The 26,083-nt window shown below is 56.9% G+C and overlaps 7 protein-coding genes across 8 annotated transcripts, besides 10 other annotated features; 3 read left to right on the forward strand and 4 right to left on the reverse strand.

The window, feature by feature from the left end:
- Window positions 1–6,088, reverse strand: EKO05_0010557 (HECT-type E3 ubiquitin transferase; the record flags this gene model as incomplete). The annotated part of the gene is made up of 6 exons (XM_059637786.1): window positions 1–197; window positions 245–394; window positions 442–5,256; window positions 5,311–5,381; window positions 5,430–5,726; window positions 6,045–6,088. The coding sequence occupies 6 exons, from the start codon at window positions 6,086–6,088 to the stop codon at window positions 1–3; spliced, it is 5,574 nt and encodes a 1,857-aa protein (XP_059493769.1).
- Window positions 2,342–2,370: a tandem repeat.
- Window positions 5,022–5,100: a tandem repeat.
- Window positions 5,773–5,802: a tandem repeat.
- Window positions 5,906–5,961: a tandem repeat.
- A 102-nt stretch (window positions 6,089–6,190) lies between the features above and the next one.
- Window positions 6,191–6,259: a tandem repeat.
- Window positions 6,260–6,305: 46 nt separating this feature from the next.
- Window positions 6,306–6,395: a tandem repeat.
- Window positions 6,396–7,224: 829 nt separating this feature from the next.
- On the forward strand, window positions 7,225–8,112 carry EKO05_0010558 (uncharacterized protein; the record flags this gene model as incomplete). Its single annotated transcript, XM_059637787.1, has 1 exon — window positions 7,225–8,112. The coding sequence occupies one exon, from the start codon at window positions 7,225–7,227 to the stop codon at window positions 8,110–8,112; it is 888 nt and encodes a 295-aa protein (XP_059493770.1).
- Window positions 8,113–8,348: 236 nt separating this feature from the next.
- Window positions 8,349–8,379: a tandem repeat.
- Window positions 8,380–8,520: 141 nt separating this feature from the next.
- Window positions 8,521–9,513, forward strand: EKO05_0010559 (Nicotinamide-nucleotide adenylyltransferase; the record flags this gene model as incomplete). Of its 2 annotated transcripts, XM_038943574.2 has the most annotated exons (2): window positions 8,521–9,133; window positions 9,193–9,513. In XM_038943574.2, the coding sequence occupies 2 exons, from the start codon at window positions 8,521–8,523 to the stop codon at window positions 9,456–9,458; spliced, it is 879 nt and encodes a 292-aa protein (XP_038793519.2). The 2 variants fall into 2 exon arrangements, with proteins under 2 accessions (XP_038793519.2, XP_059493771.1); XM_059637788.1 differs by having other exon boundaries at window positions 8,521–9,513.
- A 329-nt stretch (window positions 9,514–9,842) lies between these two features.
- Window positions 9,843–9,889: a tandem repeat.
- A 406-nt stretch (window positions 9,890–10,295) lies between these two features.
- Window positions 10,296–10,320: a tandem repeat.
- A 118-nt stretch (window positions 10,321–10,438) lies between these two features.
- On the forward strand, window positions 10,439–13,039 carry EKO05_0010560 (Glucan 1,3-beta-glucosidase; the record flags this gene model as incomplete). Its single annotated transcript, XM_038947257.1, has 1 exon — window positions 10,439–13,039. The coding sequence occupies one exon, from the start codon at window positions 10,439–10,441 to the stop codon at window positions 13,037–13,039; it is 2,601 nt and encodes an 866-aa protein (XP_038793520.1).
- Window positions 13,040–14,656: 1,617 nt separating this feature from the next.
- EKO05_0010561 (uncharacterized protein) lies at window positions 14,657–15,091 on the reverse strand (the record flags this gene model as incomplete). The annotated part of the gene is made up of 1 exon (XM_059637789.1): window positions 14,657–15,091. The coding sequence occupies one exon, from the start codon at window positions 15,089–15,091 to the stop codon at window positions 14,657–14,659; it is 435 nt and encodes a 144-aa protein (XP_059493772.1).
- A 2,205-nt stretch (window positions 15,092–17,296) lies between these two features.
- Window positions 17,297–21,178, reverse strand: EKO05_0010562 (niemann-Pick type C- protein 1; the record flags this gene model as incomplete). The annotated part of the gene is made up of 2 exons (XM_038943621.1): window positions 17,297–17,509; window positions 17,564–21,178. The coding sequence occupies 2 exons, from the start codon at window positions 21,176–21,178 to the stop codon at window positions 17,297–17,299; spliced, it is 3,828 nt and encodes a 1,275-aa protein (XP_038793522.1).
- Window positions 21,179–21,675: 497 nt separating this feature from the next.
- Window positions 21,676–21,804: a tandem repeat.
- A 202-nt stretch (window positions 21,805–22,006) lies between these two features.
- On the reverse strand, window positions 22,007–25,487 carry EKO05_0010563 (uncharacterized protein; the record flags this gene model as incomplete). The annotated part of the gene is made up of 3 exons (XM_038943588.1): window positions 22,007–22,892; window positions 23,076–25,389; window positions 25,442–25,487. 3 exons carry the CDS (start codon window positions 25,485–25,487, stop codon window positions 22,007–22,009), a joined length of 3,246 nt encoding a protein of 1,081 aa, XP_038793523.1.
- Window positions 25,488–26,083: the final 596 nt, after the last annotated feature.

A 26,083-nucleotide genomic window follows, 5' to 3' on the forward strand; every position in this document is an offset into this window, starting at 1 on the left:
CTATGAAAGATGGAACGCGCCCTGGCCCTCCTTGACTGCAACGCTCAGCTTCTCGCGCAGCATGTCCAAGGTGCTGTAGTCTGGCATCTTGAGGTAATTGACGCACGTCATGACCGATGGGAGGTAATCGTCGGATGTGTACGGTGGTTCGGCTGGCTTGCACACAACGGTGAACATGGGCGTGAGACTCTTGAAGCCTGTGCCTTGTCAGTGGGTTTCTTTCAGTACGGGCAAACGCGCTTACCTCCGATAGGGAGTTTCGGACTACCAGTAATGAACTGCAAGAATTCTCGGCGTTCTTCTGGCGTGTATTGGCTCATGGTTTGAAGTAGGTTGCGGACGCTCTTGCTGTCGAGGTTGAAGCCATGGTCGGCCTTGATTGAGTCCATGAGGGCTGATTTAGAGTTAGCTCAGTCGCTTCCAAGAACGTGAGGCACTTACTCTCGAGTGACCAATCCTCGTCGTTCCTGCCGAACAGCATGACAAGCTCGTCTGGGGTGAAAGCTCTGAGCGCGGAGTAGGGGAACACCTCTGTAAAGCCAGCGCTGAAAGCATCAATTTGGCGCTTCACTCCTGAACCTAGGGTAAAGTCGAGAACCTTCTCAACATACAGACCAACATTTTCGATTGTCACTGTTGTCTGCGCGCCATCCTCGATCAGCTCGATGGCTGGGTAGCCCGGCAATGTGAAGTCGAGTGCCAGGTCGTCGACAGCGCAGTCCTGGAAGCGGATGCTCTGTGCAGCATCAAGTTTCTGTGCATCAGTCTTGCTCTGGTCGACATCGATTTGCTTCTTGGCATCTGCAAACTTCTTCAACAGCATTAGGGACTTGGCAAGATCTTCGTCGACGGTCCTAATGGTCGCGAGCGAAGGTGTGATGACTGTGCTACTGCTGTCGCTGAGACGGAACAGTGTAGGGTTGAAAGACACGTCAATGATGCGTGAGTCTAGCATTGATCGCGCAACAAACTTCCCAAGAACCTTGAACATCTCAAGCTTCTTCTCGCCGTCCTCCGAGGCCGCTTGTTGTGCGCTCATTGGCGCAGGGAACAGGCCTCGCTTGCCAAATGCGTACTCATCCGTGCCGTTCGAGTCGTTTTCTCTCCAGATCTTGAGTTTCTTCTTCGAGAACTCCCGAGAGACGGTCGAGTAGAACTCCAAGGTTGGGCCCAAGCCAGTGCCAACTTCCTCAAAGTACTCAACTTCCAAGACGCTGGGGGAGTGTCCGTAGAGTTGCATGACCTTCATAGCAGACTCAAGGATCCTAGATCGCGAAATCCTGACCTTCTGTCGCTGAAGCCTGCCAAGGAAGGGGCGTTCATCTCGATGGCGATCGTTTCGTGTGTCGTTCGTAGTCTGCGTGTTTTGCCAGCGCGTCATGCATCGAGAATACCCGAAAGAGGTGGACTGAACGAAGAGATGACGCGACTCGAAGGGGAAGAGGAAGGGATAGAAGCGAGCCAGGTCCTCACTCCAGCTTGGGAGGCAGTTGCTTGCTACGATCAATGGCTCTTCGAGTTGACGGTTGAGCTTCGCTGTGAGCTTAGTGTTGACGAACTGCGAAAGTGGCTCAGCATTCAGTTTGATCTGGTCCTTGTTGTCGGAGAGGACGTCGTCAAGATGTGAGTTCAGGCCGTGGAGCAGGTTGAGTAGACGAAGAATGCCGGACGTGACGGGGTGGTTATCCAACGATGCGGGCATGGTCTGGCTCTCGGCCTTCGACTCTGGTGGTGGAGTCTGCGACGATGCCTCGCCTGGAGGTGGACCCGCAACGCGCTTGAACTTGATGGTATGGACAGCATTCCATACTGTGCGCTGAGACACGTCCGATGCTTGTGCTTGGTTGAAGTGGACAACACGGTAGATTGTTGTCTCGCTTGAGATGGGTTGGTCATTTACACTGAACTCGATGTGCCAGTCTTGCGGCGTTGACTGCACTGCAGCAGCATATGACAGTGCCGATGAGGCAGCACCAAGGCTCTGTCGCATAGCAGAGTTCTGTAACAGCGCAGTCAGGCGTGAAGCCGGAGTGCTCAACCGGTCCGAGGGTTTCGTCGATGGCGTACCCGGGATCGGCGTGGCAATCCTGGTGCCGTCTTCTTTCCGAGCCGTAGCCTTACCGGTCGATGCTACCTCAACACTGACCGCGGACGGGTCTGGCTCCTCCTCCTCGTCGTCAAGTGCACCCTCAAGTTCATTCTCGAGTTCCTCTTCGAGCTCATCGACAATGGCATTTAGTGCAGCATTCTCGCCCATCGAATCCCGGTCGGACAAGCGTTCTTCATCTGCACATTCGAGCGGGTCTTGGCTGCTGTTTGAATGAGCCTTGGCTGGAGCGGATGGTGGTGGTGGCGGAGGGGGAGGTTGTGTTTGTTGACGACGGCTCGAGCGACGCGTCTTCCCCTGCGACGCAGAGCTAGGACCAGCTTCAGAGTCTTCGTTTGACCTCAGCTTCGATTTCGATGTCTTCTTCGAAGGTCGACTGGTGGTCTCGCTGGGCGTCTCTGGGGGCGGAGGCGCACGTCCTTCTGCGAGAGCTTGGGCATATGCGGCAAATTGATCCCGCGTCCTGCTTCCTCGCGGTCGCTCAGTAGCGACATGCATGCGTGGTCGAAGGTAGTCATCCAACGCCTTGAACGTAGCAATGGCGTGGATAGATACCATGATGTTACGATACGCCTTGGGAATGCCAGAGTCGTCTTCTGCGACGAGCTTCAACCGAAGCTGCTTGGCCAACATGTTTGCTGCGCTGCCACGGCCGTCGTACGAATTTTGGTGTACTGTGATCACCTCGAAGTGCTCCGACCTACTTAGAAGGTCTTGAAGCTTGTTCACCAGCACGCTGAATGGTGTCGCTGGAGACGCACTGCTAGCAGTCTTGATCTTATTGTTGCTGCTGGTACCCATGAAAGCTTCGAGGAACAACGATCGTGGATCTACGCCGTTCTTGGAGATGTTATTCGAGAACAGATCCAGCAGTGCGTCTACGATCTTGGAAGACTTCAATTCGTAGCTTGTGATGCTTTCCAGGGCATCGCCTTGGAAATATGTTGCCAGTCGCGTGAAAAGCTCTGCGCAGGTGTCTGTGCTACCCTGCGATGTGCACTCTTTGAGATTCTTGGCAAGAGACTTCAAGTCCTCCAGGACTGCGGACGCTTTATCTCGGATGGGCTTGTCGCTGTCTTTCTCGTGGACGTCAATGAACTTCTTTGCCCGCATCGTGATGATGTCGTCGATGTTGGGAAGGGGCAGAGAGTTTTGGTCAGAAGAAGATGACGAGTCGGAAGCCTCGTCATCGTCTTGATCCTCGCCGTTCTCGTTGTGCTCCTCGTCTCCATCATCCTCATCATTGTTTTCTTCCGAGTGCGCCTCTACTTCCATTAGGTCGGCGACGCCTGGGCCTGCAGCTTGATCTTCTGTGGGTGCCGTGGTGGTGTTGGATTCTTCGACTACTTCGATGTCTGTTGTGGGCTTGGAGTCTTTGGTACAACCTTCCAAGGCCTTGCTCGGGCGGTTGGCTAGGATGGAAATTTCTGCGATGACACCCTCGCGGTAGAACTGATACCGATAGATGGATCCCAGACGCTTGAGAAGCAGCTCAGCTGCTTGAAGCGCGTAAGTGACTAACGTGGGGTGGTCTTGTTGCGAGAAAATGGACGCTAGGAATGAGGCATAAGGCACAGCGCGCAGTGCTTCCTCGAGAAATTCGGTGTCGAGGTTTGACAACATCTTCAGTTGTGCAGTGAGCACCTTCTGCCGCACGTTCAGATTTACTGTGCTTGAATACGCGTCTGTCAGAGTGGGAAGCAGAATGACTGCGAAGCGCTTAACTTCAGTCTTGCATTCCTCAAAAAGCTCCACGCGCTTCTCGTTTCCGGTCTTCTTGCTCTCCGACAAGGGCGGCTGGTCACGCCCGGGATAGCCAGCGTCGAACAGAGCTTCGAGATACGAGAGCCCGTCGTTGGTAACGTCGGGCAACAACTCGCAGATGACGTTGAGCGTTTCAAACACCTGGTCCTTGGGTCGGTGAATCAGCGCCTGCATGATGACAACAGAGTCAATCTTGTTTGCAACATCTCCTGTCCCGCTGGGTGGAGATACGCCTGTCAGGATCTGATACAAAGTGTCGACCACATTCATCTTGAGCAGCTCAGCAGACAAGCTCGGGCTTGCTTTGGCTGTGTAGGCAAGGACCTGCAAGAACATGGTGTGGATGTGCGGCCCAATGAGGTTCGTGGTGCCGGGCAGCAAAAGTGCCAGAATGGCCTTCAGCAGCCCCGGGCTGACCAGCTCCTCAAGTTTGTCCTCCTGATGTCTGAAGCTCTGCACGATGCGCGAGACACAGATGCACCCCTGCTCGACGACCTTCTGGTCACTGTTGTTCAGGATGTTTTCCAAGATGGGCATGACGTCGCGGACGGTGGGGAACGAGTCCTCGGGGATGTTGCGACAGCAGTTGGCAGCTGTGGTGACCGCTGTGCGCTGTGTGCTTGTTGCGAAGAAATCGAGAAATGTCAGACAGGCCGTGAGACCGCCCTCTCGCACGATGGATGCTGGAAATTCAACCGAGATCTTCTCTAGTGTGCTCAGGCTTTGCTCGGCAAGGTCAATGAAGTCAATCTCGAGCAGCTTGGAGCACAGGACCGGCACTGCACCTCCATACACCACGTTGGCGGTTGCGGCGGGCAGAGCTTCCATGAGATTGGCCAAGCACCGGCAGGCGAGCAACATGACCTCTGGGTTCTCCTCGCCGGTGAAGTCATTTGGCTGCATGAGCTTGACGAGTTCCTTTACGTATGCGTCTGGCGAGAAGTGGCCGGCGAGTGTGTCTTCGGTAGCCATGAGCAGCACCTCGCACAGGTCTTGCAGCGCAATGAGCTGCAGAGAAATGTCAGGCGACTTGAGCTGCTCCAAGATGCCGCGCAGGCGTTGTGCGTTGCCGGACATCAGTCCAGTGAGCTGCCGTAAGGCTGATAGGCTGTGGTGTGGGTTGCGGCCAAGGAAACCGCTCGCGAAGGGATCGTCGTCGTCGTCGTCGCCGTCGTCATCGTCGCCGTCGTCATCGTCGTTGTCGTCTTCGTCGTCGTCATCCTCGTCGTAGCGGGTGGCTGGGCCGTGGGCGTCGTCGCTCGTGTGTCCGTGGCCTGGACTCTGGGGCTCGTCGTCCGACTTGTGCTCGGAGGCATCGTCCATGTTTGTATCGTCGTCGGTCTTTGCCTTTCTTCTCGAGTTTCGGCGCGATGTGGAGGGAGAATCTGCGCCGTGTTCAGTAGGTGGCGAGGATGCTGGGTGAGGCGGCGAGCGATTACCTTGCGCAGAGCTCTTGCGGGCGCCCTTGGCACGACGTGAAGGCTTGTCGGCGGTGGGAGCGGTCGAGGGCCTGCTTGCAGTCAGCGTGGGCTCGTGGTGGGAGGCGGCTCGGCCGTACCCAGGTGACGACATGGCGGCCTTGCCCTTTGCCTTGTTGGGGCGGGTGGGAGCTGCAGCAGACGAGCTCTCGGGATTGAGCTTTGTGCGCTTGGCACGAGCAGTGCGCGCAGGCGGCGTCTCTTCTGGATGGGCGGGGGCGGGCTGCTCTGGGCCCGTGTCGGCGTCGGCGGCGGCGGCGACGGCGACGGACTTGCGCTTGCGAGTGGTGGCAGGCGGGGGGTGGGGAGGGGCGGGAGGGTTCGGCGGGATCTCGTTGGCGGAGCCTGGTGCGGGCCTCGCAGACGAGCGGGTGACTCTGGACGACATGAGATTCTGAGTGTGATTGGGGTTGGGCTGCGTGGCTAGCAACTAGCAACTAGCACCTAGCAACTCGATGAGGCTCGCGCAGGCTGTGGCTGTGGCTGTGGCGGCGGTGAGAGCGGCAAGCAGCGTGTGGGTTGCGGGAGGCAGCTCACTACTCGCAGCTCACTACTCACAGCAAACAACAAACAGCAAACAGCAAAGAGCAAACAGCAAAGAGCAAAGAGCAATGCACGCGTGCCGTCGTAGCGGGCAGAGAGAGAGACGCCGGCTGTGTTGCGGGCGTCGACAAACGAGCGAAATGGAATCGTACCTGCTGTGGCGCTGCTGGTCGGGGCTTTCACGAGGACGTTCCATAGGTCGCCATGGGCGGATCTGCTCGAGCGAGTGCGGTGAAACGGAGCAGCTCTGGCCGCACGCGCAGTGAAGAGCAGCTGCAGGATGGGTGGCGGTGCTTGGAGGCAGGCAGGCAGGCAGGCAAGTAGGCAGGTAGGCAGGCAGGCGGGCAGACAGGCAGACGGGCAGGCAAGCAAGCGAGTGTGATGCTCGGCACAGTACTGCAAGCGTGTAGAAATGCTGGAGCGGGTGCTGGAGCTGGAGCGGGTGCTGGTGCTGGTGCTGGTGCTGGTGCTGGTGCTGGTCCTGGTGCTGGTGCTGGTGCTGGATGCGCTTGGGACAGATGGAATCTGGTAGCGTTGCGGCCGTGACATATCGCAGCCGCTTAGCTTATCCTTATCGATACTCGATACTACAGAGCACGGGAGAGGCAGAGCACGACCAGCGCCAACGGCTTGGACTCTCTGCCGCACTGTCCGCCGTCTTTGGCTCTCGCGTTTCTTGACCTGTTGGTCTGTCCCTTCTGGCCACATGCCATGGCAGACACATGGCCAGGCCAAATTCTGCCGTCGCCACGAAGAGAACAGAGATGCGCTCCTTCTGTGCCCAAGTCGACTATTCCTGCCGTTTCTGTCACCCAGCCTCAGCCTTGTCTCGCAGTGCAGTGCAGCGATTACACCGTCTATCACTGTAGGCGATCTTTATGAACAGACCTTTGTTAACGGATCTTCATGAACAAGTCTTCGTGAACACCTCGTACTGTCTTCATCATAACATTGTGGTTTTCACCAACATGGTACTCTTTCCATCCTACTGCTTATTCCAGCTCACCAGACATTACAGTCACTGCAAGCCCATGAAACGCTGCTAGCTTCTAGGTGTACACTATACAGTATTTTATGACTCTAACTACACTACTAGGTATACAGCATACAGTATCTTATAACTCTAACTACACTACTAGGTGTACAGCATATAGTAAGTTATAACTCTAACTACACTACTAGGTGTACAGCATACAGTATCTTATAACTCCAACTACACTACTAGTTGTACAGCATACAGTATCTTATGACTCCAACTACACTACTAGGTGTACAGCATACAGTATCTTATAACTCCAACTACACTACTAGGTGTACAGTATACAGTATCCTATGACTCTAACGACACTAACACTTAACCTGCCATGTCGCGGTCATGTGGGTTGGCCATGCCTGTCTCCCAGGTCAGGTCGAGTGAGAATCGCCTTCCGGCCGTGCGCTTTATGCTCTTTCAGGCGATTGTTGCTAACTATCATTATTTTAAATACTTATATTATTTGTATTTTCGTTTCAATTCCATCGTATTTCCATCTTCTCTTCCTTTTCACAAGCGATCATGCTCCCCGACTCATTGTCTGGATTTCTCAGCATCCCACGGATCTAATCGCAGGGCCGAAGCGCGGACGACTGCACTGCACACGAGTGGGGAGCATGGCGCAATTCGACGCACGTGAGCCGCGCTGTTTTGCTGCCGACGTGCGAGAAGGGGGCGCCGAGCTGCGGGAAATAGAGCCTTGTTGGCATTCTTGGCATTCCTGGCGAGCACTCGGATGCAGCAGAGGTTTCAGCTGCAGACGCACGATTCTGTGCAGGCGGGCGTGCGGACGGGCGTGCAGACGTCCTCCCCAGTCCAGGCGTTTCGTTGGCTCTAGCGCAGTTCGCAGCACGCGATCCGGCAATGCGGGTGGGGGCTCGCGTCTCGCGGGCTCGTCGTCTCGAACTCGAACGGACGGTCGCCTAGGTGCTCATCGGCAGCGGGCATGTCTCAACCGCAGCCTAGAGCTACACCCAGCCTACAAAATGGAGCCCGCCCGCTTCCTTTTGCCCTGCCCTCCTCCTTTCAGCCTGCACTGTACACTTGATTTAGCCCTGCACGGTACACTTGATTCAGCCCTGCACTGTACACTTGATTCAGCCCTGCACTGTACACTTGATTCAGCCCTACACTGTACACTTGATTCAGCCCTACACTGTACACTTGATTCAGCGCCCGTCTTCTGACCTATCTACGAAGTACTCCCCGCCAGCCATCGAAGCGTTGAATCTTGCCCCTCCACCCGAAATCGCCTAGTTCGCGTCCTACCTAGCCCAGCCGTCCAAGCCTGAATCACTGCCGGTGCCTTGCGGCCTGCATCCGAGCACGTCGACTCTTCTCTTGCACAGTAGGTATGTTGGCTCGAACCAATGTCCTTTCGCCGACCCCCACTGACTTTCTCCCTCAGACCCACTGCACGCTACACCACCACCACCACCACCACCACTACCACCGCACCAGCCACACTCGCTGCCCCACTCCGCTGCACCCGCGCCCTCTCACTACCTAGCCGGCGAACCTCGGACCGGAGGCTGACCCTCGTTATCCGCCCTCGGCCCTCCCCCCTCCCACACCACACCGCCCACACCGCAGCCATGACTTCACCAGCGAGCAGCGACATCGCCCTCGACGCTGGGCTCGAGCACACCAACACCGTCACGCTCGACAACTACAAATTCCCCAAAGAGAGGCTGAAGAAGGTGCTCTCCAACGACAACAAGCAGCCCATCGTCCTCGTGTCCTGCGGTTCCTTCTCGCCGCCCACTAACCTCCACCTGCGCATGTTCGAGGAAGCCACCGACTACTGCCAGTTTGAGACGGACTTCGAGGTCGTGGGCGGCTTCTTCAGCCCCGTCGGCGACGCGTACAAGAAGGCTGGCCTGGCCTCGGCGCACCACCGCATCAGCATGACCAGGATCGCCGTCAACGACAGCTCCACCTGGATTGGCGTCGACCCCTGGGAGCCTCTGCACAAGGAGTACATGCCCACGGTAAAGGTCCTCGACCACTTCGACCACGAGCTGAACCAGGTCCTGGGAGGCATCGCGACGTCGACGGGCGAGAAGAAGAAGATTCACGTGGCCCTCCTCGCGGGCGCCGACCTCATCCAGACCATGAGCACACCCGGCCTGTGGGCTCGTGAAGATCTGAGCAGGATTCTTGGCGTTTACGGCGCCTTCATCCTCGAGCGCAGCGGGACCGACATCGGTATGTTTGACTACTCCTCCACCCACGCCACGCCACGCAACCATGCTAACGCGCACCAGACGATGCGCTTGTCAGTCTCCAGCAGTGGAAAGAGAACATCCGCGTCATTCCTCAGCTCATCCAGAACGACGTCTCGTCTACCAAGATCCGCCTGTTCCGCAAGCGCGGCAAGAGCATTCGTTACTACATCCCGGACAAGGTCGTCGACTACATCTACGAGCACGGCCTGTACGCTTCGGACGACGAGAAGTCAAAGGCGGCCGAGAAGGGCAAGGAGAAGGCTTCTGACAGTGCAACCGACTCGTCTGCAGTGGCTTCCTCTTGAGCGCTCACAACAAAACCGCAGCGAGCGACTCCAGGACGCCAGGCTGGTCACATGACAGCACTGGAGCCCCGCCCTGTGAACCTCTTCCGCCCAGGACTGCCGCGCCAATTCCAGCAACCTGACGTGTGCAGGGAATCGTGACGTCATGCTGGAGCGGCAGTTGTGGGCGAGCAGCACATGACATGCATTTCTACAGCGAGCGCATCCGCCCGCGGACCTACCGGCGAGTAGGGGCGCATGGGGAACGCCATGCATGGCAGGCTTGTACAGGCTCTTTCAGGAGCGCTGCCTGCGCACGGGCTTTCGCTCTCATTCTCTTTTTATGATACCATACAGATGCCAGTGCATCGACAAACATTAACGACCACTTCTTTTTGGAATGGCTGTGCTGTGAGCTGCACGTGCATGTGCATGTGCACGTGACGTGACGTCATACCAGAATCTTGAATCCTGGCGGCGAAGCCGATCCTGAGGCATTGCTGATCTGCCGCCAGATGGGAAATGGGCAAGCAAGGCAGTAACAATATCAGAAGCGCCGAGATCCAAGCCGCCGACGAGATCGACATCCCGGACTCGGTCTTGACCCAACTCATCCTTCTTGTCTCGCAGCCGCGAAGGGAGTCGTGCTACTGCCTTGGTTTCGCAGCATGTGCAAGCTGGACCCTGGGAGCATGGCGCACTCTGTTCACTCGTCCCAAGCTAAGCGCCGCGACAGCCACGTCGGTCAACAGCCATCACCATAGCAACGAGCGCCTCAGCCGCCGTGCACCCTGCACCTTTGAGCCGCAGGGCCGCTGCACCGCATTGTACATATTCAATTCATCGTATCGTCATTTAGCTTTGCTTTGCTTTGCTTTGCTTTCCAGTGGTTTTCCTTTGTCCTCGTCTATTCTTACCCCGCGTGTGTCACACCCTCCCCCACCCGAGGTCATTTCACCCCCGCATTCCTCACCCCAGGGACACGACAGACCGCCGCATCCATGCCCACGGCCGACGAGCACGATGACCCCTCGCGCCGCAGACCGCGCGGCGACGAGCGCAGACGCCGCCGCGAGTCCCACGGCGACACCTCCGGCACCGAGCGCCGACGCAGACGCAACAGCCGCGAGGCCCACACGCCGTACGAGTTCGAGGGCCGCCGCCGAAAAGGCCACCGCGCGACAGACTCGCAGGGCGAGCTGCTGCGGCCCTCGCCGCGGACGTCGAGCCAGGCGCCTCGGGACAGCTCGCGCGCGCCCCGCGACAGCCGATATCAGAGCGACTCGGAATGGGAGAGTCCCGCGCCGCGGCAGGCGAGACGCAGTCGGAGGCAGAGCACCACGGAAGGCGAGGGCAGTCGCAAGTCTGGCGCGCCGCTTTCGCTCGATGCGCTCGCCAAGCTCGACAAAGAGGTGGCCAAGAAGAGCGGTGGGTGGCGTGGCTACGACTACGACGAGGACTACCTCAAGGAGGTGCGGCGGAAGGAGAAGGCGCTGGAGAAGGATCGGGTCAAGGTAGCCAAAAATGAGAAAAACAGAACGAAAAAGGAGGAGGAGAGGCGCAGGGTCGAGGAGAGCGACAGGGAGATTCTCGAGGAGAAGGAGAGGAGGAAGAGGAGAGAAGAGCGGCGGAAGAAGAGGGAGAGCAGAGAAGTCAAGGGCGGTGCTGTGGCGCTGGGGGATCTGGCCGGCATGGAGGCGAGTGGGAAGAGGAGGAGTAGGCATACCGACGACGAGAGAGAGAGAAAAAGAGACGCAGCCAAACACACACCCTCGGAGGCTGAAGAGAGGCGGGAGAGGAGACAGCGCGAGAAACAGCAGAGGAACGAGCAGAGAAAGCGGCGCGTCGTGAGCGGTCCCCTGGCGGAGGAGGGTGGGATAGAAGACGACGACGACCACCAGTACATGATGGAGAAACGCGGCGGCGCAGGGAGTGCGCCCACCGTTTACTCGGCTGAGGAGCAGGCGAAGAAGAAGAAGCGGAAAAAGATCATCATCGCACTCGTCTCTGTTCTCATACTGCTGGCCATCATCATCCCCGTGGCAGTTCTCATGTCTGGCAAAAAGAGCAATGACAGCCCGTCGAGCGACGCTGCACCTGGGCAGTCCACACCCAAGAACAGCAACCTGAACGGCAAGGATCCGAACAGCGTACCGCAGGAAGACAAAGGCGGCATATTTGACCCCTGGTCTTGGTATGACACGGAAGACTTCAACGTCACGTACACGAAGGAGCTGGTCGGTGGCCTCCCCATCATCGGTCTCAATTCGACATGGAACGACAACGTGCAGGCCAACAGCAAAGTCCCCAACCTCCAAGACACGTTCCAGTACGGCAAGATGCCCATCCGCGGCGTCAACGTCGGCGGCTGGCTCAACATCGAGCCCTTCATCACGCCTTCGTTTTTCGAGAATTTTGGCGCGCGTGACGGCGTGGTAGACGAGTACACGCTGCTCACCAAGCTCGGTCCCACCAAAGCGAAATCCACCCTCGAGCAGCATTACTCGACCTTTGTCAATCGCCAGACCTTTGCAGAGATCCGCGCCGCGGGCATGGACCACGTCCGCTTCCCCTTCGGCTACTGGATCGTGCAGACGTACGACGGCGACCCATACCTGGCTCAGGTGTCGTGGCGGTATCTGCTTCGCGGCATCGAGTACTGCCGCCAGAACGGGCTGCGCGTGAACCTCGACCTGCACGGCGCGCCGGGGAGTCAGAACGGCTGGAACCACTCGGGTCGACAGGGCGTGATTGGGTGGCTGAACGGCACCGACGGGGATCTGAATGCGCAGCGTACACTCGACATCCACCACAAGCTGTCCGTCTTCTTCGCGCAGCCGCGGTACAAGAACGTGGTCACCATGTACGGCCTAGTCAACGAGCCGCGCAACGTCGAGCTCGACACGGAGCGCGTAGTCAACTGGACGCAGACGGCCATCACGCAGATCCGCGCAGACAACATATCAGGGATAATCGTCTTCGGCGACGGCTTCATGGGGCTCGACAACTGGCAAGGCAAGCTACAAAACAACAAGAACCTGCTCCTCGACGTGCACCAGTACGTCATCTTCAACGTCGACCAACTCTCGCTCGGCCACCGCGACAAGCTCAACTTCGCCTGCGCCGCATGGACCCAGCAGTCCCTCCGCTCCATGGACAAAACCACCGGCTTCGGCCCCACCATGTGCGGCGAGTGGTCTCAGGCCGACACAGACTGCACGCAGTACATCAACAACGTCGCCATCGGCACGCGCTGGGAAGGCACCTACGACACGGGCAACTCGTCCACCTCGATCCTCAAACCGCAGTGTCCCGCGCAAGGGGAATGCTCCTGCGACCCCGCAAACGCCGACCCGGCGTCCTACTCGGCCGACTACAAGAAATGGCTGTACCAGTTTGCCATTGCGCAGATGGACAGCTTCGAGGCCGGTTGGGGCTGGTTCTACTGGACCTGGGAGACGGAGAAGGCAACGCAATGGAGTTATCGCCAGGGACTCGCTGCGGGGATCCTGCCCAAGACGGCGTATGATCGCGATTGGACGTGTCCTGACAACGGCGTCGATGGGCTGGACGACTTTGCCGGGTTGCCGGAGTATTACTAGTCGGGGTGAGGGCGGTGGTGCTGGTGCTGGTGCCGAGAGGGGTGATGTAGAGCATGCCATGGTGTTTGGAGTCTGGAGACCGATTTTACATTGCTACGGCTGTTGTACACATATACAAGCGCGTGCTACTCGCTACACTAATTCCTCAATCAATACCACCCTGCACTCTCCTTCACTATCGCTCGCCACAGTACGCTTGGCCTTGTGCTGTGATGATATAACAACCCCCCTTATCCTCCTCGTCCCGTGCTCTCGTGGCCATGGAAAAATCAACACTTACCAGGCGTATCTCAAGCCCACGCCGCTCCAACACGGTCCTGTCCTGGAGTGTTCACCCATGCCATCGATGCCTGCCAAACGCACGTTGCTACACCTGCCCTCGCTGACCTTCTGCTGGTTTCGTTCCGAACCTATCTGGCACTTACCCGTACAACCGGTGACCGATGTCCCGAGATTGTCGAAGTGGAGGTCATGTGGAAGGTAGGAGGGCGAGAAGTGAGAATCGATCTGCGGCAGCAGACAGGATCGTGTTGTCAGAAGCGACGTCGTTGCTTCTGGGAGTGTTTTATCAGGGTTGCCACAGACAAAGCTTATCTTCTTCCTCGACCACTCTGCAAGCTGATTCGTTTCATGAAGGAGCTGATCCGCTCAGAGGATCGCAGTAGCGTGGAAGAGCGCGATACAAGCGCCAGCTCCCATAACCAGCCTACACAAAGGCCTGGCAAACCCCCACCACCCTACTCTTTCACTTGTTTCTGTACCTATATCTTCACTTCTTCCCTTCCCTGCGCGCTACACTCTACTATAAGCAAATAGTATTGTATCTACTCTACATACGTGAAACAGGATGTGCAAAGAAGAAGAAAACATGTGGAGGGGGTAAAGGTGGTCAGCAACAGTAACGAACCCTGTTGAGGTGTGTCGGCGCCTTCGAGGTTTGCTGGGGTGATGAAGAAGAGGGTGGGGGAGAGTGGAAGATAGGAAACTCATTGCAAGTGCACGACAGTGCAAAACCGTGAGCCATGCGATGCTACGAACCGGTCCAACTCTTGTTCGTTTCCCACGGGTACTCTGGTACCTCACATGGGTACCGAAGAAAAAACTCCAGACTAGATACAACAAGCAAACATCCACTCTGGCACTAACACAATAACCTCACTCCACTTCACTATGTCTTGCTCCGCACAAACCCCCGAACCTTACATCCACACTCAAGCCCTCCGCCTCGCGCACACATTAGCAGGCCTCGGGGCATCCTGTTCACCCGCGCCCGCAGCACTGCGCTTCTTCTCCCCTCAGACGAGCCGCGAGCTCGTCCTCTACATCGAAATCCAGCAGCTACTCTCGGTGTTCGTACACGCCGCTCTCCTATTGCCGAGCATAGATTGCAAACTCCCACATCAAGTGCGGCGATATAGTCGCGAGAGTGGGTCGAAACTTGGAGTACAGCATGCGCGAACAGCGTTTCGCAAGGGGAGACCCTTCACGTTAGCAAGCGAAGCACGTGACATTGGTGCTTGACGCATGATAGCAGAAGACCCACATCGTCACCCAATGGCAAGTGCGCCCTCGAAGCCACAGGGTCCAGCCCCGCAACTACGTTTCCGCCACCAACCATCACCATCTCGTCGATAACACTACTGGGGCCAGGTTAACGTATCCTTTCTTCGCTCGAGTCCCTGCATTCTTCTTCATCATCATCATCGTGCATATTGAAATCATGCCTCGGTTTCTGCGCCGCATCTTCAGCGACAAGCACTTGAGCTTCCGGAGGGATACCGCTACCCAGGACGATGTCCAGCACTCACGACGCGTAATCACAAAAGCCACGACAGAGAGGCCGGAAACACGATCACGAGTCAGGCTTTCGCAACTCAATCTATCCTCACATCCAGAAGCGTACGGCGGGTCGAAAGATGGAGCAAGTTTAGCCGATAGCGACGTGCGCGCTGCTCGGCCCATCCTTGCACCGAGTATAGCATCCCACGAACGATACGTGCCTCCAACCAAGACGAAGGAACCGAGAAGGAGGTTGAATAAGAGGCACCGCATGCCTGATCTGAAGGCTTGACATCAGTCAGTATGCGCGTAAGGATCTGCTGCACGGTCAACTGACGGTCTTAGGGTTTGAACGCCAATTTACATATGTATATAGAGAAAGGCTCAACACTATTTCATCATGCTTGCTCGTTCTATTCTGCTGCGAAACAGTTGTGTGCTCGGCTGAAGCTTTGGTCTTGATTTCAAGGTCATGGCAACACTCATCGAATTGCGGTAGGAACAAAGTCGAAGTTGATTTCAATCTGGGCCGAACACCCGATTGGGACTTTCTAGTGCGCCTCTCATCATGCATGATTCGCAACTATCGTCGCATTCTTCGATCCCTCGTTCCCGCCCCGCGCTTACTGCAGCCTTGGCCTGACCCACCATCGTCCCGGTGAGCTCCACGTTCAATCCTACGTACGGGAAGTCCAATCACATTGTTGCTCAAGAACCTGTGGTCTGACATCGCAACTGAAACATGATGCGAACAACCCAGGAAAGCCCCACAGTCTTCCTTCAACTCTATTTTTACGTTCATGCGGCGGTTGGATCGATGATGCTTCAGCACTCACAAGGGCCGACGATTGGACAACATGAAAAAAAGAAAAATCTTGCTTCAATTCCTGACGAGTTCGATCATCGCAGCAGCGACAAAGCTGCAGTGAAAATGTCTCAGTGTCGTATTACCAACGACCCAAAGCAAAATCACGCCTACTGCCAGCATATGAGTAGACTCCAAAAGACGAATGCTGGCCCTCTAGATCAGAATGGTCAGCCCTGAATACAACACTGTCTGGCGCTCTCATCCAGGGCGTCCCACCAGGTTCCGTTTGCTATCCCAAGGAGCCCAACCACAATGAAGAAGCATGTGCCGTCATCCGCACCACCTTCCACGTGTCAAATCCCGTCAGCATAGACTACCCAGTCTGGACAAACAGCTCTTGCAATCCAATTTACCCGAACGGAACCAGCATCACTGGCGACATCGATGCCGGAGAGAACGGCTGCAGTGCGGGTGCCTACCCAGCGTGCGTTGTCAATGCCACAGCTCCGCATCAAATCTCCACAGCCCTGCAATGGGCAGACTCACACCACATGCGAGTCATCGTAAAAGCAAACGGGACACTCACAAACCGGCCGAAGCATCGGACACGGGAGTCTGCGTATCTAGACACACAATCTACGAAGCATCGGGTACCTCCCAACCTTCTCACCACCCGACTGCCCGATTGACAAGCCGCTAGAAGCATTTCGCGTAGCAGCCGGCGACACCAACGGCGGAATCCAAGCCCGCCTTGCGCCGTATGAGAAGGCGATTTTATCGGGCGCCAACCCCAGCGTTGGCATCAACGGGTGGCTAACAGGCGGGCGGCGGGCATGGATACCTCTCCAGCAGCTGTGGCATGAGCAGCAACAATCTGCTCGAAACCAGTATTGTGCTTCCCCCCCGGTACAATCGAGACAGCAAAACCCGTGTCGCGTAAACCACCTCTCTCCACTCCCCATTCCCTTTTCGCCTCACCTCCTAACCCCCCGCAGGATCCCTCCTCAAACCTCACACTTATCAGCTGCATCGTTGAATCCTTTTTTCGCCTCACTTTCTTACTTCTCCAATCTACACGCCTCACCCCGCTTCGCGACACACGCTCGTGCGCCCCGTGACGGTGTAAACGTGGCTAAACAGTTTAGCCGCGACGTGAGCGGTAAACCACCACAGATGCTGCGCGCGCCGGCGCTGGAGACAGGGGCGTCTTTCAACGAGGCGGATGCGAGCGAGGTGGATTGGCAGGAGGGTATCATTGCGGGGGGATTAGGAGAGGTTGGTGCGGGATGAGAGGAAGGTTGATATGGGGAACGTGTTGTGCTGTAGGTTGTGTGTTGGTAGTGAGGCGCTCGTGGAGGGGGCCGGATGGTCGGCTGTGTCGTGCTGGGCATGGTGGCGATGGAGGAGGGGAGGGGGAGAGGTCTGAACTGTGAGATTGTTTTTATGTACGTTGGTGCGAGTGTGAGATGGACGTGGCGGGTTTGTGCGTGTGATAAGGTTGCTTTGAACATTCTGTGGCGATAGTGAGATACTGTGGTGACGTCCAGTCCCCATCACGGTTCTGGCCGACCTAACCCCCCATCAACTACCCGCTTAATCCAGCCACCATAGAATAGAATACATGCATAAAAGACTAGTCCATAATACCGTAAGGACGCTGTGCGCGACACCTAATCATCGCTGTCGTACTCCTCATCGTCGTCACCTAGCAGCGCGGGATACTGTCTCCGCCTCAGATCCTGCTCGAGCCCGCCTTCGCTCTCGGGATCGACGTAGCCTCTCCCTCCGAACATGCTGAGCAAGACAGGGAGGAGAATAAGTGCGTGTGTCGAGGCCCACAGAACGAGCGCGACCCAGACGCGGAAGTAGTAGATTTCAAAAATCTGCATTGGCGTTAGTCACTGTTATGGAGAGGGAAAATAAGGGTGTGAGCATACCTTGCTACGAGTGAAGGCCAGTACGCCGACACCGAGGATCTTCGTGATTGTAATTCCGCTGATGACGCTGCTTGCAACGTTGACCATGGCGGTCCAGGCACGAGCATCGCGACCACGGAAGCGGTGACGGGGCGCTCGCTCCATTGTCGCGCGGCTGGGAAATGTGAATGCGCGTGCGATGTGAGCTGTGAACTCAACGCTGATACCGACGCAAATGATCAGGTTGACGAGGGACACGGCGTTGAGCGACACACCCATAACGGCCATGGAGCCGATAATGGCTGATACAATCATGGCAACAACAAGAGTAACAACAAGGGCTGTGGAGATGGAGCCAAGCAGGATTGTAGTGATGACCAGTACGGCTGCAAGCGCTGAGCCGATGAGGGCGCCGGCGAGGCGAACGATGGATGTGTATTGGTCGAAAAATATGTAAAATTTGGAGTAGGGGAAGACTTCGGTCTCGACATCCTTGGAGATTTCCTTGGCGATGCGGCGTGCTGCAGTGTATGCAGCAATAAAGTCGCTCTGCGAACGGAGAGGAGTGTGGGAAGTACGGAAGTGCGAAGCTGGGATCGTGTTGTGTTTGGCGTCGATGACAAGGGCGTCAGAATAGGCAGCCTTGCCACCCAGAGGACAGTCTTCTGTGGTTGGCGCATCAATCCAGCGTTCGAGGTAGTGAATGAACTCTTCGCCCTCGGGCATGCCGTAGAGGGTCATGTTCCACGCTGGAGTGCGGTTGGCGAAGCAGGGCTTGCCCTTGTCGACACAACACTTCTCATTCTCGGGGTTCAACCAAAGGAAGAAGTCGTCCAGCCAGCTGGCAGCAGGTGCAGCCAGGTACGACACCTCGGGTCGCTTACGTTCGGCTTCAACAATATTCGCGAGACTGATTTGGTCACAAGTGGAAAAGCGACCGCAGAGTTCCTTCTGGGGCTTCCTCTCGGTGACATTGAGCTCTCTGGTGATGAAATAGACTGGCGGGCCGACGTCGAGGTAGTCGTACAAATCGTTGAAGTACGGAATGAGGTAAGAGTCGCTTGGCATGGCGATGCGCTGATCGAGGCCAAGCTCGACGGCAGGGAACAAAGCAATGCCAGCTGTGAATATACCGAAGAAGACGGCGAGGATGGCTACCTTGGTCTTCTTACCTAGAATAGCTGGGGCGTAAGTCTTACGAATGAAGCGCTGCAAAGCTCCCTCTTCGCCAGCGCCGTGACCCATGCCGCCGTTGAGGTAGCCGGGGTCCGCCTTCAGTACTCGAAGGAATGGGAAGCAGTCGGCGCGGTTGTTCTCGACGCGCTGCTGGTTCAGAGAAAGAACAGCGATGAACATCGTAACCTGAAGGATGGCGTTGATGAAAACAGCACCTGCGGCATACGCAGCGAAGTTGCGTACCGCAGGCATGCCCACTGCGCAGCCGAGAGCAAACGCAGTCGTTTCTGTAAGTGCAGAAAGCAGAATGGACGGTCCCATGCGACCCAGAGCACGCGATACGCGCTCCGGGATGGAGCCTTCGGGGTGGCTAACGTTGATGCGTTCGAACTCGTGCACGATGAGGAAGATGTTGTCGACGCCAACAGCCAGTACCAGGAAGGGGATGACTTCAGCGATGATCAGGGTGACCTTGATACCAGCGGCAGAGAACAGTCCAACGGAGGCTGCGACCGACATAAGGACAATGAGAATGCCAACAGTTCCCAGCATAAACTTGGACTGAACAAGCGCATTTGCAGGGTTGCGGAGGACAGATCGTACTGTAAGGGTTGTCGAGCCGAGTGCGAGTGAGGCATACAAGAACATGACGATGTAGCTCACCACCACGATCTTAGCATCGGTGTTGGTGCTCTTATTGAGCTCCTGCTCGAGACTGACTTCGGTGCTGAAACTCAGGCGAAGACCACGACTCTTGGCATCGTCTTGTACCAGCTTAAGATAGTTCTTCATCTCATCCTCAAAGTCCATCGCGCGTTGCAGCTCAGGCGTACCTTCGGCGTGGTTCTTTACTACCCATGTAACAACGAGCGCCTGGGCATCCAGGACGCTCTGGTTGACACCACCGAATAGGAGATGAGGGTCCAGAGGCTGCTGAAACTCAGGCAAGCACTGAGTAGGATTGTCAACGCAGTCCATGATGTCATCCTGCCAACTACTAGGCGACAGGTTCGCGAAATCGCCTTGGAAGTAGCCAGTCACCGATTGCACAACGCAAGCGTCTTCGATCGGCTTGAAGCAGACCTGGTCGAGAGTTGCTCCGCTTTGAGATGACTTGAGACGGCGAATCTGGTCCTCAACGCCGAACCACCAGTCCAGCGTCTCGTAGCTCAGCACTGGCGCACCCTTGCTGGTATCGTTGACGAGGAAAGCTTGCTCGGCTCGGAAGAAAGGACCAAACTTCTCGTCGAAGAATGCCTTCTCTTGTGCAGCTGCCGAATCTGGAGCAACCCATAGGCGAACAGGATCAGTCTCGATGGTAAAACGCAGCCACCCTAAGCTCATCAACGCGACGACAACAACACTGGTGACGATGGTGATCACCGGAAACCTCGCGCATACATAACCAAGGCGGCTGAAGAGACGGTCGCACCATGTGTTGACCATGTAGTGCTTGGTGGGACGGTCCAACATGCCGATGTTGTGGACGATGTCGCCTTCATCCTCATCATCACTGGGCTCCAGATCTTGTAGAAGGCGCAGTCGTTCGTTCTTCTGTTGCGAGATCTTCTGTTTGGCGACGTGTGCGGCGACACCAGTACACAGCAAGGCCAGTAGCGCAGAGTAAACGATGATGACAGCAAAAGAAAGGCAAGGCAGCAAGCCGACGTAACACTGCTTAGCCTCGGTGACCTCAGGGAGCTGAGTGCACGAACTGCCGCAATCAAGACAAGCGCACCTGTACTGCTCATCGTCGGTATCGCACGGGTATGCGTGCTTGTTCATGGCCTCCATGTCGGGAAACTCGGCCTCATCTGGACGCGGGAAGTTGATCTGGAAGGGAGAGCCGAGGAACTTCTTATCGCCAAGGAACTTCAGGAACTGCGTGTAGTTCTTCGCGCCGCCGCCAATGAAGTCCATGGCCTTGCCGTTGGTGGCGCCGAACTTGACATCCTTGCAGCTGTCGTAGAATGTGCCTGCGTACTCGTCCGAAACCAGGTGGGTCAACTCCGTGACGAGAAACTTGTCGCCCTTTGGCGCCGTGTCTGTCACGTTGATGAACAGCGACTGGTCTGGCGAGCAGGTGAATGTGCAGAACATGTTGAAGAAATTCTCCTTGCAGGCCGGGCAGGCGTTGATGATGGGCGTGGCGCGGTCGAGGTTCGTCTTGAGGGCATCCAGCTGCTCGGCCTCACAACAGACGTCTGTCTCTGACCATTGCTCACCGCAAATGGCGACCAGTTGCTTCCTGACGTCGTCGGTCGGTGTCTTGGCTGGGCCATTGTCGGGACAGGGCAGCTCAGATCCAAAGAAGCTCTGCTTGCCACACTGGCCCCTTATGGCGCAGCGTCCCTTCTCGTGCCTTGTCGTCAGGTCCGGTCCTGCGAGCGCTGCACTGGCGAGGAGGGAGAACAGCCCCACTGTTGCCGCCCTCCATCCTGCTGAGCGCCGTTGTGCCATCCTGCAGGCGCGTATTCCAACGGTGGCGCTCTTCTCGACTTGTCAAGCTTTCGAAGAGGCGCGCGCAGTGGTTGGGTCGTACAGGTCGCAGAGGTCGTAGAGGTGGTGTCGACGAAAGGCGCGCAAGGGTATGCGTGCATGCAGTGCGCTGGTGGAAGCCGAGGTGGCGGCGAAGCTTGGAGCGTAGCGGAGCTTGGGAGTCTCCCACCGAAGCAACAACCGAAGCAACGTTTGGTATTGGTGGATGTGAAGCTGTGTACAGCTATGCAGGTGCAGCCAGATTGCGGCACTGCGAGTGATGGTCGGTGGCAGTGGTAGTGCTAGGATCAGCGATAGTGTGGTGTCAAGTGTGAGGCAGCTGTTTGTCTCATGCACGTACGAGACGTCAATGTCACAAATCCGGCTAGCCGCCAGGAACTGGCTGCATCGACGTCACGCGGAGAAGGCGGCTAGCGTCTGGACCACTGCCGCCAACCAACCACGCCAGCCACTCCTCGGCAGTCCCCGTCAGTCCCCCAGCAGTCCCCAGCAGTCCCCAGCAGTCCCCAGCAGTCCCCAGCAGTCCCCAGCAGTCCCCAGCAGTCCCCAGCAGTCCCCAGCAGTCCCCAGCAGTCCCCAGCAGTCCCGTGCTCACCTCACTCGCACCCCCCCCAAAGCAATGCATGTGCTTGCCTGTGCAGGCGTCTAAAGTCTTCATTCAAGATCCTATCTAGGTCGTAAATCCGTGGTATCAATGTGCCCTTGTACCACCGGGGTCGTCATCATCATCTACAGGTGTCTTGCGACGGGGTATCCATCCTTTTTGTTCCATGCCATTCATCAAACTTCCTACTTGCTGCGCAGGTACTGAACAAGCTCAGTGAGCTGCGCGCGTGTCTCGTCCTCCAGCTGATCCTCAGAGCTCAACGCTTGCTCGAAGATGGGCATGAGCCTGGGCGTGAGCTGCTGTACGGTAGCGTCGTTCCTCTGGTACAGCTTGACAATCATGCCGAACACAGGCTTGTTCTCCTCGTAGTCCTCACGGAGAGGCAAGAGCTGGACGAGGCGAGGGAGAACCTCCGAGACGGGGAGCCTGTCCGTGTGCTTGGAGATGAACCGACTGACGCACCCAGCAGTGTTGTCCAACAGCCGAGCCTGGTCCTGAGCGTCAAGAAGGGGCTCAATCTTGGAGAAGATGGTAGGGAGATTCTTGACGATCTCGTCGTCGTTGGCAGTTGCCTCGCACAGGAGACCCATGCCGTACACAGCGTTGGATTTGGTCTCCGGGTCCTCGTCAGAGAGACGGTGGAGCAAAAGCTTGAGCAGACCAGTCGAGTACTGCGTGCAGCCCTCGCCCATGTTTCCAACGCATTCAGCGATGGTACCAACAGCTGCGCTGCGCTCCGTGGACTCCTGGCTGCTTGCGTACTTCATGATGGGCTTCTCGAACATCTTCCAGAGTTCGGAGAACTGTCCGCCAAGAGCGACGGCAAGGCAAGTAACGACCTCCATAGCAGTCTCAATGACCAACCAGTCGTACTCAGAGGATTCGTCAAGGATATCCTCGTCGGCCTCGTCACCAAGATCCTGCTGACAGGGGTGGCGCTTGGTGATGACGGCAAGCAACTGCTGGCACAGGTCAGGAACGACAGTGCCGTTCTCGGTCATCAGGACGGCAGGACCGCAAAGCTTGAGAGTGGCAGCAACATCGCGGTTGATGTCGGTGACAGTGCCCCTAAACATTGTCAGCAATGCTTTCTTCCATGAACGTGGTAGCATAGTCAATGCGATGGTGAGCTCAGAAGTAGAATCGCTTTCACCTCAAGTGCAACATTGTGCATCGGAGTGAGCTGGGATTAACGAATAGTGTGTCATCTTTGCGGGAAATGGTGTAGAAAATGGAAAAGTTTGAACGTACCGGTCCATCTCATCTTGCCAAGTAGCCATGGTGGCAGTCATGACAAGATTGCCGAGCTTCTTCAGCTCCGCAGGGGGCTCGACCTTGAGAGGAAGGCCAGGTACCCACTTGGCCATGCCGTCGCCCTCAGCCATGCCGAAGAGGCAGGCGAAGGTGCGCCAGAGTGTGCCAAGAGCAGCCTTACGGATACCCTCGTACGAGTGATCGACAAGCTCCAGAAGCTTGGTGACGGTCTCCTCAAGGTAGGGGATGTACTCGCGACGGGTGTGGGTGATGATGTCGCCGTAAACCTCGGCGGCAATCTCCTTCTCCATAGCAACAGCAGTGACTCCCTCAAGGTCGTCCCAGTCGTCGTCATCGGCCATGGCGTCGTTCAGGTCGCTGTAGTCATCGTCATCATCTTCACCTGCAGACATGACCTTGACCTTCTGGCCTTCGATGATGACCTCTTGGCCAACAAGCTCGCTGGCGTGCTCGCCAAGCTCAACATCGGTACCTGTCTCATCCTGGTCAAGGCACTCGTTGAGACCCTTGATCGCACCCGGGAGATACTTGGCGAAGCCCTCCTCGTAGACCTTGGCCATGGTGCTCCAGAGGATGTAGCTGGTCTCGCGCAGGCGAGGGTGGTCGAGATGAAGTGCCTCCTCAGAAGCCTCCATCAGTGGCAGAACGTAGGGCTCAAAGGGCTCAGGGCCAACGGCCGAGGCGATCTTGCCCATAGAATCGCATGTGACGCCACGAAGATCCAACTCATCCTGGCTGTCCTTGATCCTGACGTAGGGAGACAGCTCGTTCATGGTCTGCTGGAAGAAAGGCAAGAAGGCCTTCTCGGCAGCAGAAGCAATGGAGCCAACAGCACCAATGGCAGCGCTCTTGGCCTTCAGATCCTCGTGGTGGAAGAGCTTGCTGAAGCGGGGAACCAACTCGGGAACGTACTTGCCAGCATCCTCGGGGTCAAGGCCCTCGATGAGAGAGTCGATGGCATGACAGCTGCCACGGACGATGGCAAGGGTGCGCTCATCGTCGGCACTTGGTGCATTCTGGACGGCAAGATCAAAGTTCTTGATCATGGCAGGGATGAGCTTGGCGTGCTCCTTGCCAACGTCTTCAGCAAGGTCATCGGCTAAGCGAGCAATACCGTTAAGGGCAGCAGCGCGGACCTTGATCTCGGGGTCCTCGAGGAGGTGCAGGACCATGGGCAGGATCTCGTGGAGCTGAGTGGCGATGAAGTCGGGCGCACCCTCAACGCACATACCCAGCGCCAGAATACCGGCCTGGCGGTAGTCAGGGTTCTGGGAGGAGAAGTAGTTGCCGAGGTTCTTGAGAAGAGGAATGACAACCTGGCTTGGGGGAAGGCTGGAGGCGAGAATGTCAAGCAGTCCGAGGGCAGAACGAGCAGGCGTGACATCCTCGTCTTCACTGGAGAGATCGCCAAGCTCAGTGACGATGTGCAGCGCCTTCAAGGTAAGCTCCTCACCAATCTTGAGAGCCTGAACCTTGAGTTTCCTGTAGCGGACGCACTGCATCAGGAATGCGAGCGACTGGGAACGGTAGTCGTCCTCGACCTCGGTGGAGGCGGAGAGCTCGAGCATGAACCTGACAAGATCGCCAAAGTGCTTCTGGAGAAGGGCGGATTCACAGCCGAGCAGAGTCTGGAAGACCTCGAAGGCCTGCATGGCGTGCTCCTCGTCGCCTTCGTCGACGGTCTGCTTGAGAACAGCAACCATGGCGGGGATAGCCTGCTGGAAGGCAGTGAGGGACTTGGGGTCCTCCTCGGGCTCAAGCAGCATAGCCATGCGGCTCAAACCGATTAAAGTGTTGATCCTGACATCGGCGCTCTCTGGGTCCTGGATGGTCTTGCTGAAAAGGCCATAGAGGTCGGACTGCTTGCCAGGAAAGGCGTCACCAGTCTGCTCAAGTGTGGTCCAGATGATGAATGTGCCAACCTCCCTGTGTCGTGCGGTGGAGCTGGTGGCGGCCTGGTGCAGGTGGCCGGGCAGGTCAGCCCACTGTCCATCCTCAAAGTCCTGCGCAGCGATCGCCGCGACGACACGCGAGGCGGAGTGCCTGGTCAGCTTGGACTCCTCGTTCAATGTGTACTGCAGCAGCTGGTTGCGGAGGGAGGTCTTTTGGTCGTCAGGCAGCGCAGCCCAGTGCTTGACAACGAGCTTCCTGGCCTCGACGGCAGCGAGCTGTTTCAGGCCATTGTCGGGGTGCCCGCAAAGCACCTGCAGCAGGGCGTTGAGAGAAGCAGGCGAGTTGTAGTAATTCTTGTTCAGAGCAGCCGTGGCGTTCTTGACAACATCCGTGTCAGCTGGCCGGTGTTAGTTGCGACGACTCCAACTCGAGGAATGCGGGCATCTTACGCTGCAGCAGGCTCTGGAGCAGCTGAACAAACTGTTGCTCGTCCATGGCGGTGCTTTTACAGTGGGAAAATGTAGAAGCAGGCCTGGGGAAAGATCAGTCGCAGAGCGGCGAGAGATCAGAGATTTATGGCGGACAATGCGCTGTCTTGTCTTGCGAGGTGGGGAAGATGGAATAATTTTGAAGAGAGGGTCCACGCTAGCGCGCCAATCTTGGTGCCGGGCAGACGCAGAGGCCGACACTCATTGGCCAGCCCCAGTCGCGTAGACATTGAGGGCGAGGCTGTGACGGCAACGAGGCTTCCTGACAATGAGGCTTCTTGACAGTGAGGCTTCGCGACGACTTGGAGGCTGGTTCAGAAGGACGAAGACGGCGAGGGAAGTATGAAGTATGAAGTATGAAGTAGGGCGAGGTTCAGCGAGATTCAGTCCTCTGCGCCTTACGATACTGCAGTCAGCTGTTTGCCACGATAGCATGTGCGTTTCCTCCACAGTGGTGAGAAGCGTGAAGTGAGGACGCTCTTGTCTGAGCTGCCAGTGCGTCAAGTACCGCAGAGGGTGTCAGTGGCAGGTTTCGAGTCTCAGCCACTTGGCTCTTCTGTGCGAGCTCAAGTCTCAAGAAGCACGCGCTGACGAGCCAGTGCG

Source organism: Ascochyta rabiei, chromosome 20 (assembly GCF_004011695.2).
Source record: "Ascochyta rabiei chromosome 20, complete sequence".
NCBI lineage: Eukaryota > Fungi > Ascomycota > Dothideomycetes > Pleosporales > Didymellaceae > Ascochyta > Ascochyta rabiei.